This window comes from Bacillus rossius, chromosome 13 (genome assembly GCF_032445375.1).
Source record: "Bacillus rossius redtenbacheri isolate Brsri chromosome 13, Brsri_v3, whole genome shotgun sequence".
Classification (NCBI taxonomy): domain Eukaryota; kingdom Metazoa; phylum Arthropoda; class Insecta; order Phasmatodea; family Bacillidae; genus Bacillus; species Bacillus rossius.
Window position 1 is genome coordinate 43,395,420 of NC_086340.1, and position 13,743 is coordinate 43,409,162.

General features: G+C 42.2%; 1 protein-coding gene across 1 annotated transcript in view; it reads right to left on the reverse strand.

Annotated features, from left to right (window-relative positions):
- LOC134538500 (uncharacterized) overlaps window positions 1-13,743 on the reverse strand; it is a 345,010-nt gene that overhangs the window by 20,351 nt on the left and 310,916 nt on the right. The window contains exon 5 of the mRNA XM_063379875.1: window positions 6,012-6,276. Coding sequence (XP_063235945.1) covers window positions 6,012-6,276 — 265 coding nt within the window. The remainder of the gene's footprint in view (window positions 1-6,011; window positions 6,277-13,743) is intronic.

A 13,743-nucleotide genomic window follows, 5' to 3' on the forward strand; every position in this document is an offset into this window, starting at 1 on the left:
GTTGAAATATAGAGGTAGAATTTAAAAAAAAACAATAATATCCGTACCATGTACACTATTAAATTCGTTGTTAAATGTAAAACCTTAAATTATTATCTACAACATTCGTCTGAAATAATTTTTATTTGACTAACTATTACTGCACGGGGGAACAAACAGGGGTTGAATGACAAAAAATTCACAACTCCTTTTGTATGTACATTATAAAATTCGTTTAAATTGTTTGTAAATATTATCATTGTTTTTTAATACTATTCTCTAAAACCATCACTGCAAGGGGTTGAAAAAACCTGGGTTTGAAATAATGATACAAAATAAAATTTCCCTACCATGTTCTTTATCAAATGAATATTTATTTTTAATAACTTTTTAAATATTGTATAAAACTTTTGTTTGAAATTAATTATTTATAACAAATCATTACTGCAGTGGGTGGAAATATTAGAAAGGTAGAAAAACAAAATTACATTACTTTTTTTTATAGAAATATATCAAATACTTTATAATTTATTGTAAAACTCTTAAACTCAAACTCCTTAAACTCAAAAATCTTTGTCTGAAACAATTTTTTATGAATTTAACTATTACCGTAAACCCAGAGGTTGAAGATAAAAAAATAATATTTCATCGTGATTTATTAAGAACCATCTTAACATTACCTTGAACCTTTGTCCATAAAAATATTTTATACGACCACCTATTAGTGCAAGGGATGGAAAATTGCGTTTGGATGTATAAAAAAATTTCATGACTACCTTAGTAGAAATAATATGAAATTCGTTAAGATATTTAATGCTGGATTTATTAAGTTAAAAACATTCAAAATATTTTTGCTGCATGGAATATGAGAAAAAGTTAAATCTTATATATATATATATTAAATTTTGACAAACATATAGAATGTTATGGAGGCTACATCAAGTTCTTAAAATGTTCCAGGAGTTTATAGAGTCTTAAAAAAATATTTTCGGTATAAATATGTAGGTACTTCGAAACCGACCAGCGCCTATAGGCTGCCGAGAGGGATTTTTTTTCTGTGCATGTGTAAATAAGTTATTGTGGCTTCCTAGGACAATGACATCAACGAATTCGGTTTCGTGAAGCAAGATCTCATTTTCCGATATAGTTAAAAGCCTACACAGCATGCAATAGCGAATGGCTACCACGCGCATAAGATTACTTCAAACACTGCTTACAACGCAGGTGCAGGTATTTCAATGAGAGAAATAAAGACTCAAAAATATTTGTCTTGTTTCCTGTTAGATCATTATCAAGCGATTAATGTTGCGTAAAAAGGAAATATCAGAAAATACTCGCAACATAGTAAAAAGTAAGAAATGGTCTTTAATAAAGGAAATCCTATAAAAACGTAAAATTTTAGTTGCCAATAATGTTCCCTGTCGTAAATGAATTTTTTTTTGGTGGGGGGGGGGGAAATTGACTTTAATTTTAATGCATATAATTTTAGATCTGTAAGCAGTAGGTGAAATATTCATATTGTCGAAAACCCTTTCTGCAATGAAAAGACAACAAGCCGAAAGCTTAATTGTACATGCATGACTTATAGGATAAACTATACATTTTGGCGTGATGTAGTGAAACAGAAGGCATGAAGTGCGATGGAAAATTGAGCACAGAAATGTATGCACTCATTTGAAATGGTCTCAGCAGATCATTGTAAATCACTAAATAAATGCCAGCCTCTGCTCTTAATACTTACAAAACCACCACGAGCGTGAATATGGCCGTGACATGGACCCACATACAGGCGTGTCGATTGGCTACAAGCTATGGCGTCGACATGCATATTCTCTATGTTCTTCCTAGAAAAAAATTCTATGGTGATACGAACCAAAATGTGGAGTGTGTTTGGTCAAAATCCGCGAGCCTTTTTAGATATATCAATCACTGACATCAAAGGACAAACAGCTACTGAAAAGGAAATCAATAGGTTAAAAAAACTATTATTTATGTTGGTAAAACATTACTTTAACTCACGTCAACACTTAAGCTACATATGTCCCTCATTTATGAACATTTATGCATTTTCTCTAATAAATATTTGACTATTTTATAAAGTGTTTGACACAATTTATCTCACTTTGCTTGGTATTATTTAACAGGCTAAGTAATTTTTATCGTTCTCTAAAATGGTTTTCGTTTTTCATCCATATTGTCAGCTTATAAAATGTGGTTATTTATTTATAAAAATAGAATAAATCACACTTAAATTTCACTGATGTCAATGCCTTTGATAGTGATATTAAGAACAGTCGACTAGTTGCAAAACACAATCTAATATTTCACCGTGTAGGATGACAAGTTTACAGCCTTTCAGCCTGCAAACTTTCCCAGTATCTACGTGACATGCTTACAGCGAGCTTAAACCACCTCGTAAAATCTCACCAGGTTGAATGATTTAACCGCCACGGCCCGTAAAGGAGAGGAAATTTTCCGAGGCACCTTTAGTCGGAACATTTGCAGAAGCAGGCGGGCTGTTAACAAACTATAGAAAGCTAACTCGCACACGCCACGAGAACATAATGTCACCGAAGACAAACTTCAGCTCGCAGGGAGATGTGTGTGTGTGTGTGTGTGTGTGTGTTCGTGGTAGCTGGCGCGCTGTGCGGGAAAGCGACCTTCCTGCCCGGAGGATATTTAATTTGGTCTCCGGCGCGTAAGCTTACACTTTAACGGCGGCGGCAACTTCGACACAGGCTGAATAATTAATCCGGCCCGCAATCGAACGAGAGGCTGTCGGCAGTATCCGGTTGGTTGGGCAGAGTCTTTTGGCGAGAGGGGGGGGGGTGTCTGTTGAAGAGGGGGCAGAAGAGAGGCACCGAACGGAAACTCGCAGCGAGTAAAACTGCGGGTAAAAACGCGAAGTAAAAAAAAAAAAAAACTACAAACAAAAAAAGCTCTGTGACAGGGACTCCGTGGCCGAAAAAGGGGCTTAATTTTACATCCGATATTCGCAAGGGTAAAATATCAAAATTGATTGGAAACTTAGTTTTGCGCGCATGGGTTAGCTAATACAGAAAACAACGCCTCCTTTTAAAAAAAATAGCAAAAAAAAAAAGACAACTTTTTTTTATAAAAAATTCAATTCAGTGTTGCGGAAAAAAAATCACTAAGAGGTATACCAAAATTATATATAAAGGGCGGGGAAAAACTACCATAACAGCACTGTTCCCCTTGGCCTCTTCGAAACAATGTGATGATAACCATAATGGAAAACTATCGCAAAGGAGATAAAAACGGGAATTTTTCCATTAATTTTTTTAACATCGTGGTTATAAGAATACATTGCTGCCCCCTATAACATATTTTTTGGAAACGTCTGTTGATATGACTTATGATTACAACTACAGAATGTTGCAGTCAGAAGTGCTATCTGCAGACTTAAGTTAACCTAAGGAACTGCTGTGGTTGGCAGCCCTACCTACCGACGAATTCTATACACTAATCTGAGAGAAAAGCTGGTGTAGTCAATCCACGGAGTGTATAAGAAATTACAGTATAATTACCTCTGGTCCATTTAAATAATGGTAGTTTTCCATTATGATGGTTTTCCGCACCCCCTCGTCAAGAGGTTGTAAATCAAATACCCGCAGGTCGTATTTGTCATAAACAAAAATATTTCTAATTTCATTCCAGCAGGACGTTGAACACGCTGATAATGCTTCTAATGGTTAATTTATAATCACTGGTTTTAAAGGATGTTGAATGCCCTAATATTGCTCTTACTGTTTAGTTGACGAACACTGGTTCCAGCAGGATTTTACAAACTCTGAATATTCTCCTCATTATTAATTGATGATTACTGGTTCGAACAGGATGTTGAACGACCTGACATTGTTACTTATGTTTGATTGACAATCACTGTTTTCAGGAAAATGTTGCATGCTCTGATATTGCTCCTAATTATTAATTGATGATCACTTGTTACAGAGTATTTGGCACGCCTGATATTTCCCCTAATGTTTAAGTGATAATTACTGATTCCAGTAGGTAGGTGCACACCCTGATATTAATTATAATGTTTTATTATTGATCACCTGTGCCAGCATGATATTGAACCCCCTGATAGTTTGCTCTTGTATTGTGAGAATACTTGGGGGAAGTATTTACCTGAAGTTTATCTGGAATAGGTTTTGTAAGAACACTGGCATCACTCCCTTGAACTTTCTATAGCCCAGGCCTCGGTTTATGTGTCATTGCATTCTGGATTACTATGAAACACCATTTCATCCAGAAAATATTTTAGATCTACAGAAGATTCCGTTCATGCTGCATCGCCCAACACATTATCCGAAAAATTAATCACTGGAACTACACTCGTATTATTACGTGCTCGGAACTCCATTGTACCCATAATATTTACAAAATATATTCAGTATGGTGATATTTACTCTTTAAAAAAATGTTCCTGGTAGTATTAAAACCAGAAAAGTTGTTTCTAATATTAATGATATTTTTTAAAAAAAAGTTAATACCAAATGGGTAGCTGACAGTAGACCGAAAATTATTTTCCAAATTTTCTGAAGAACAGTTTAGGTCAAAACCGGAATAATGCTTACAATTCAACTACCTCTTGCAAGCGTTTACAAATACTACAATGTCACATATCTTCCGGATCCCAGTTCAATGACTTTTGGTCATATTACTGACTCCCCAGAAGTCAACAGAGGGAATGACAGAGAATGCCACTGACTCCCCAGAAGCCAACAAAGGGAATGGCAGAGAATGCCACTCTTGACTTCCCAGAGGCCAACAGAGGGAATGGCAGAGAATGCCACTCTTGACTTCCCAGAGGCCAACAGAGGGAATGGCAGAGAATGCCACTGACTCCCCAGAGGCCAACAGAGGGAATGGCAGAGAATGCCACTGACTCCCCAGAAGCCAACAGAGGGAATGGCAGAGAATGCCACTCTTGACTTCCCAGAGGCCAACAGAGGGAATGGCAGAGAATGCCACTGACTCCCCAGAAGCCAACAGAGGGAATGGCAGAGAATGCCACTCTTGACTCCCCAGAGGCCAACAGAGGAAATGGCAGAGAATGCCACTGACTCCCCAGAAGCCAACAGAGGGAATGGCAGAGAATGCCACTGACTCCCCAGAAGCCAACAGAGGGAATGGCAGAGAATGCCACTCTTGACTTCCCAGAGGCCAACAGAGGGAATGGCAGAGAATGCCACTGACTCCCCAGAAGCCAACAGAGGGAATGGCAGAGAATGCCACTCTTGACTCCCCAGAGGCCAACAGAGGGAATGGCAGAGAATGCCACTCTTGACTCCCCAGAGGCCAACAGAGGGAAGGGCAGTGACTCCCCAGAAGCCAACAGAGGGAATGGCAGAGAATGCCACTCTTGACTCCCCAGAAGCCAACAGAGGGAATGGCAGAGAATGCCACTCTTGACTCCCCAGAAGCCAACAGAGGGAATGGCAGAGAATGCCACTGACTCCCCAGAAGCCAACAGAGGGAATGGCAGAGAATGCCACTCTTGACTTCCCAGAGGCCAACAGAGGGAATGGCAGAGAATGCCACTGACTCCCCAGAAGCCAACAAAGGGAATGGCAGAGAATGCCACTCTTGACTCCCCAGAGGCCAACAGAGGGAAGGGCAGTGACTCCCCAGAAGCCAACAGAGGGAATGGCAGAGAATGCCACTCTTGACTCCCCAGAAGCCAACAAAGGGAATGGCAGAGAATGCCACTCTTGACTCCCCAGAGGCCAACAGAGGGAAGGGCAGTGACTCCCCAGAAGCCAACAGAGGGAATGGCAGAGAATGCCACTCTTGACTCCCCAGAGGCCAACAGAGGGAAGGGCAGTGACTCCCCAGAAGCCAACAGAGGGAATGCCACTGACTCACCAGAAGCCAACAGAGGGAATGGCAGTGACTCCCCAGAAGCCAACAGAGGGAATGGCAGTGACTCCCCAGAAGCCAACAGAGGGAATGGCAGTGACTCCCTAGAGGCCAACAGAGGGAATGGCAGAGAGAAGGCCACTCACCCTGCACGCGGTCGGCTCGCGACTTGCTGGGCGGCACCGTCTCGCGGCTCTCCAGCACCGGCGCCCTCTGGGGCCGGTCGCCCTCCACGCTCTCCTCGTTGCTGCGCCAGTACACGGTGGCGATGGTCGCCAGGCACTTGAGCTTCATGTCGCCTCGCTTGAAGTGCTTCGGCGCCACCCTGAACTCCAGCCCCAGCACCGAGGTCTCCAGCGCCTCGCGGCCCGACTGCCGCGTGTGCGGTCCTCGCAGGAACGACTGGTCCGCCTGCAACCGACCACTCACTGCCTGACATGCCTCGGCGTGACAGTGCCAAACACATCTCTGTAGTGTAGCACTGTTTCAGTAAGCCAGCACCGACCACTCACTCCCTGTTATGCCTCGGCGTGACAGTGCCAAACACGCATCTCTCTAATGTTGCACTGTTTCAGTAACCCAGCACCGACCACTCAATTCCAGTTCCTGGCTACTGTCAAGCCTCGACATAACAGTTCCAAACATATCTCTGTAATGTTGCACTGTTTAAGTAAGCTAGCACTGAACACTCACCGTCAGTTCCTGGGTACTAGCATTATTTATAATTACACATTCCTAGCATAACTGTTCCAGACACAATTATGTAATGTTGCAAAAATCTGCACTGTTTCAGTAAGTATCTTGGAAATGGGAAAACCTTGCAAGTAGGAGGAGCATAAGGATACTGGGACGATGTAAACATAGAAATGTAAACACCGCGCCAGTACCCCCATGGGCGCCGCCATTTTGTCATGTGGGCGCCGCCATTGTTGTTGACATTGGTTACCAGGGCGCGCCACCGTCTGCTGGAGGCCGCCATCTTAGTTCAGCCTTTAGTTACCGGAACGCGCCACCGTCGCTCCGAAGGCGGGAATTGTATACAAAAAAACCTGGGCACTGGGTGGATTCGATCCCGGGGACGCACCAACGTCGTGGTTAGGAGACGGACGCCTTGACCACTAGACCACGGGACCTGATGAAGTATGGGGAATTAAATAACGAACATATGCTTTAAAGAAGCTATGCCTAAAAGAAGCTATGTCTTTAAAAGCAAACCCCCCCACCCCACAACCGCCATTATGCTTAACCGCCATGTCTTTAAAAAAATACTAGCTATGCCTATAGACCCCACCACTCCACAATCGCCACCATGTTTAAATTTCGAAAAAGAAATAATAGCTATGCTTAAATTCGAAAAATAAAATATCGCTATGCCTATAGACCCCCCCCCACCACTCCACAACCGCCGCCATATTTAAATTTCGAAAAAAAAAAAATGTCTATAAACCCCCACCCCAAGTATGTCTAAAACCCCCGCAAATATGCTTAACCAATATGTCTTTAACAAATACATGCTTAAAGGCCCCGCCATATTAGCTATGACTAAAGAAACATAACCTCAAAAATCCTGCGCAGAGAGAGCGAGATGTTGCCTGCTGGAGCGTCACTCGTAAACTGCGCAATTATAATCCCCACATCATATTATAAACATAATAATGTCTTTTAAAAAATGCTTTAAGTAATAAGCATAGAAATGTGTTAAGCATTTTTAAAATTCATAATATTAAGCAAAGTTAAGTTATTATAATAATGTATAAACAATGTGTTAAGCATTTTTAAAATTCAAAATATTGTGTAATCATATTTAAAATTAATAATATAATATTTTTACAGGCCAATGTGTTAAGCAGTACTGTACGTCGAGTTACAAACGCCGTGCTGGAAGCCCCGCTCGTGCGCCGGCGACCAGGAATGTATTAAGGGACCCCTACAGGTAACACGAAGCGTTAAGTAATTAGCTGCGGCATGAATGCCAGAAATAAACTATATAGGCATAGTAAAAAAAAAAAAAGAACGCAAAGTTAAAATAAATAAACAGTTCTATCCCTCCAAATAGCGCTCTGAAACATACTAATAAGCATACATAAAATAAAAACTCACCGGAACGCACCCCCACCCACCCCGGCGACATGTAACAAATTAAATGTCGTGTAGGGAGCCGCAAGCATGTTCTCACACCGGTGGCCGCGATGCGTCTGAGGGGACCTGTTGACAGAGTCTGGCGCAAGTGAAAGTGTTTACCGATGCGGCGCGTGGCCGGAGGGGGAAAGTGAAAGCGCCACTCCGGGACTCGTCCGCGAACGCCCCAGGGGGCAAGTTGTTATGTCGGACACAGGCGGCGAGGCCAAAAAACAAAAGCCGGAGGGAAAGACCCACAAACCTACCGGCTAACATCACGGTAATTAATCCAAGTCTTTACGGAAATGGGAAAACCTTTCCACGACACTAGGAAACGTTCGCCACACTTTTTATGAATTTTATTCACTAAATAAGTATCGGGGTACGCAGTTACCTGAATCTCAGGACCATAAAATCCGCCTTTAATTTCATTACCGTCCAAATCACTCAAATGAAACACACATGGAAAATTATTCATAACTCTGACCACTCAGAAAACTTCGTGCGACCACCTCGGTTTGAAACCCTTCTCAAACACTGTCTTGTGTTTTGATATACGTACGTACGAACCCACGCGAGCCTTTAACCATCTAGAATCTATTTTCTTAACATACCTGTAAACTGTTTGTAGCAAAGAGTTATCCCTCACAGCATTCGGAGCCATGCCTATAGTGCGGTGGAACCTATTATTGTAGACAGAAAGTAATTTCGGTAAAAGTGTAAGCCACTTATAATTGCCTTGTGCCGAGAACTCACGGTAAAGCATATCCTTTAAAGTCCTATTAAAACGTTCTACAACAGACGCCTTGACTTCGCTATAACTAGAGTAGTGATTAATTGCATACTTTTGCATTAAGGCATGAAAATGTTTATTGTAAAATTCCGCTCCAGCGTCGCTTTGAATATTCTTAAAACTTCCCGCATCATTTAAAATACTCTTCATGGCCGCGGTGACTAATATTCCCGTCTTTCGTTTAACTGGAACCGCATATGCACGTTTGCTATAGACATCTATAGCAGTAAGGATGTACTTGAAACCGCCATTTATCCTGCTGTACGGAATCATCTCCACCAAATCAATCTGTAATAAATCGCGAAGCCCATATGTCAACACAGGTCTACGAGGAAAAATTCTGCGAACACCGCGATGCAGTTCATTAGAAATCCCACGTTGCGCAACACTCATTTTACGATATATCCAGCTTCCTTCAACTCTTCAAGAATAGATATCACCTCGTTGCTATGTCCGGTATGGCCAGCAGCTTGCGAGGCCATTAGTAATCTGAGGCGAGCAATAAGTTGGTTCGGGTTGTCCCAATAGATAAATTGCTTTGTGCGTTGCAAATCCAATGTTTTTTGTAACAAGCCACTTCCTCGCTGAGATGAGTCAATATTCGGAAACAATCCTTTAATGATATCAAACTTTGCATGCGTTTCGCTTTTATATCGTTTCGTCGCAGGATTATTTCTTTTATAATAGGCATTTGTAATATCTAGTAAATGTCCGTATTGTTTTAAGGCAGAATCGGAGTAGGTGTGCGGCACTCGGCAGAACAATAATTCGAATAAGCCGGGAGCAGGCTGTATCAATTCTTCGTTGACGCGAATTAAATTATTATCGTGAAAAAATACTTCCGTATCCCCTAAGAACCAATGGTTGTTGCGTTTATAGAGACCGTAGGTCCCATCACCCGAGCGAAGGTTGTAGCTCCGTAAGTAAGACTGTAATTTACCCAATGAATCATTCATAACATTGCGACGTATACTAGTGTCAGAATCATAACCATCACTCATTACCGGTTCCGGCTTCACCTCCGAAGACTCTTGTTTCGGAACAATATCACGTTGCGGGATAGACTGCACAAACGACTGTCTAAGACTATCCAAACGCGAATTAACAGACTTGAACATTTCCTGATTAATCGCATCCCTCTCCATTCGCGCTCGCTTAACCAAAATATATTTGGCATGTATGTTCCGTATGACATGATCTAAAGCGTTTGCCTCGGCAGACATGACTGAAGATAACCATACGGCATAAAGCCTTTTTATATACAAAATGTCTAAGTTTTAGGAAGCGGTCTCTGAGGTGTGGGCCGCTTAGCAACAGTCCTCGCAGTCGATGCAGAAACCAATCCATCAACACCATTCTTAACAACACCAATAGTACGAGCCAATTGAGAAACACGTTGCGAAATGTCAGCGCCACTAGCGGTAAGTTTCAATATCAGTTCCGCCAAGATACTGTTTACCTTTTCTATAATCGCATTCTCAAATAGATCGAGTTTATTCTCCAACAAAGTAACATACATATCACCCAACTTTGTTGGCAGTACCGACAGACGAGAATTGATTTGGTCCACAGCTATGTTCCTTCACCTCCATATTACGTAAAAACTCGATAATACCAACCTGCACATCCCGTACATTGACTAACGACAAATTGAGCTCCGTAAAGCGACGCAACAGCTCCTCCGTCACCGTGCGAGTGACTACACTCGCGACCGAGTCAATATAATGTTTACTCGCGCCATCCCCAGCATCCTTTGGCATACCCACACGCTTTAAAAGTTTTCCGCCCAAATCGCAATTCCCATCAAGATCGCGAGATATACACGAGTCAAGCTGACGTTTCAGAGGACCACCTCCAAACTTTGATACGCTGTAGGACATCCTTCAATGACTCGCAACAATAAAATGATCAAAACCACAACGATACCTGCCATTAAGTAAAGGATAATCCTTTACGATAACAAGAAAACCATGTTCATTTTTCCAACACAAGAAGCACATATCCTTAAACGTGCGAAACTCCATATCACTGTTTACATGATCATCTTAGGCATGTCGCAAATTAAGCATATCCATGCGGAAAAAAAACGATAACATTCGCATTATCACGAAGCAAATGTTTAGGTATTCTGCCATAAGTTTGACCTAGGTAAAAACAATCAACATGTGCGTGTCGACCCATAGAAAAATACTGTTGTATGATTCCTTGTTTCTCACACATTATATCGTCAAACACAAACACCGAATTGGCCCTGGCCTCGCTAGGAGGTACCACATCAGCATTTTCCGTATACGGGAAAAATCCTAAACCTTCCACCGCTCTAAGAACCGTAGCCAGCCGTTTATACTTTGGTTGGTGCAGCGATTTTGAATATAGATACACATTCTCGAACCGAAGACCGTTCGGTTCCTCGAGTAAACTAAGTAGGACACACGTTTTTCCGCATTCGGACGGACCGACAATCAAACATCTTATTGTCGACGGTAATAAAGAACCATGCCGCGACTCGCGAGCACTGGCTTCATCAGCCTGTGTAATCCGCACAGGCAGCGACTCGCGCTGTGGCACTACTTCCATTACGCAACTAAACAGAAAACTATAAAAACAGCATACTTATACCAACTCGAATCAGTATAGTGTTATGCGTTGTACACGAAAGAAGGTACAAAGAGGTGGAGGAATAATAAACTCTGTTATTAACAAGCTGCCAGTAGAAGTACATCTGCCAGGATATAATTTCTGCGGTCCGGGAACGAAACTCGCCAAGAGGCTAGCACGCGGCGATACAGGAGTCAACTCCCTTGACGAGGCGTGTCGTCTCCACGATATTAGCTATTCTAAAAGCAATAACCTAAGTGACAGACATATAGCCGACGGTATATTAGCGAACCAAGCCGCACAAATAGCAAAGAATCCCACAACGAAATTCGGTGAAAAGATTGCAGCCTGGGGAGTCAATAAGATAATGAGAGTAAAACGTAAGATTGGCGGCGGTGTTTCAACAAAGAAAAACCACGCGAAAAAAGGCGGGCTACTACCTTTCATTTTCCCAGCGCTGGCAGCGCTAGGCAGCCTGATTGGTGGAGCGGCAGGTATAGCCAAGACCGTGAACAACGCACAGCACAATAGTAAAATGCGGGCACTTGCAAAAAACGGTTCGGGCCTATACCTGCGTCCCTACCCAAAGTCAGGGGGAGGGGTCAAGCGGAGAAGAAGAAGGAAGAGGGGCGGGAAAAGGAAATGAGGATACTGAGTAACCTGCCAAAGCGAGCCCTTACCGCCACAGACATAAAGACAGTAATAATAAAATTTAAAATTCCACATTTTAGAAATTTGTTTATGAAGGATAAATTACCCACAAAACCATATCACAACGAGAGCGGTATTATTAATTTAGATACGAGTAAGGGGCCCGGAACGCATTGGGTAGCGTATGCCAAGACCGGTCGTACGGCTCGGTATTACGATAGTTTTGGAGACCTGCCGCCCCCTTTAGAAATGCAGCGATACCTGAGAGGCTGCAAAATAACATATAATTACGATAGACAGCAAAAGTTAAACTCATTCAACTGCAGACACTTGTGCATAAAGTTTCTCATCTCGGTATATAAGAGAACCGGCTTCGAAAGAACATGTCTATCACGCTAATACTAAGTGGAAACACATCGGAACTGTGTTCAACACACTTTCCACCGATCGACGTAAGTGACGGGTTATGGCAGCTCGCTCTCGTGGATTTTACCGTACACAATTCCATCCCGAACGTGGACGAAAACAACCGAATGTTTAGGTACAAGCTGAAGAACGAAGAGATGACGCGAGAAATTAAATTACCTATAGGTTCCTATGAAGTCTTAGACATTAAAACGTATATTAAACAACACCTACCCACAGACGTAATGTTTTCGTTGAAAGGTAATCCAAACACTCTACAATGCGTATTGCACAGCAATGCACAAATCGACTGCACCGGCGACTGTTCCCTAGCCCCGATGCTTGGATTCGAACCGGAAGTCTACGAGGCGAATAAAATTCACGAGTCGACCCAGCCCGTAAACGTGATGCCGGTAAACGTGATTAGAATAACGGCGAATATTATTGGCCACAGCTTCCTTAATGGAAAACCAAACAGTACGATACATGAATTTTCCCCGAATGTTCCTCCAGGATATAAGCTCAGTGATACACCCCAAACACTCATTTACAGTCCGGTTACCGTGCAACAAATACGAGAGTTGGTTATTAGAGTGGTAGACCAGAACGGTAAATTAATCAACTTTAGAAACGAGGTGACTACACTAAGCTTACATTTGAAAAAAGTATGGGCGTAAGATACTTTGGTTTGCATAAAGGGGCGGGGGTGAGCAAGCATAGAGCCAGTACGAAAGCAAACATCAAGCGGTTAACACCTGCCAACGTGAGGTTCCTAGAAAAATTAGGTTTCAAAGTATTTCCAAATGGAATATAGTATACTCGATGTGCAACAATCACCGCAGTTTGACGATGCAGTCTCAAAATGTGAAATGCACACGTACAAACCATACATTGCGGGACCGTACGAGCCAAGCTCCGAGATAGTTATAGCGATACAAAACTCTGACGTGTATACGCACATTGCTAAATCGTTTCTGCGAATTCGCGGTGCATTCACGAAACCAAACGGGCAGAAACCAGACAATGCAAAATTTGTAAACAATGGTATACTGCATATGATAAACCGAATATCATTCGAACTTAACGGCGTGACAATCGACGAGGTACGTGAAGTTGGAATTGTGACAACTGTGAAAAACTATTTATCGCGCACGCGTGATGAAAAATCCGTAAATAAGATGGCGGGATGGTGTCCGGACGGCGACTACAGTTTACCACTTACAGCGCAAGGCGAGTTTGAAATATGCGTTCCGTTGAACCAGTTGCTAGGCTTTGCAGAAGACTATAAACAAATATTAATAAATTGTAAACAA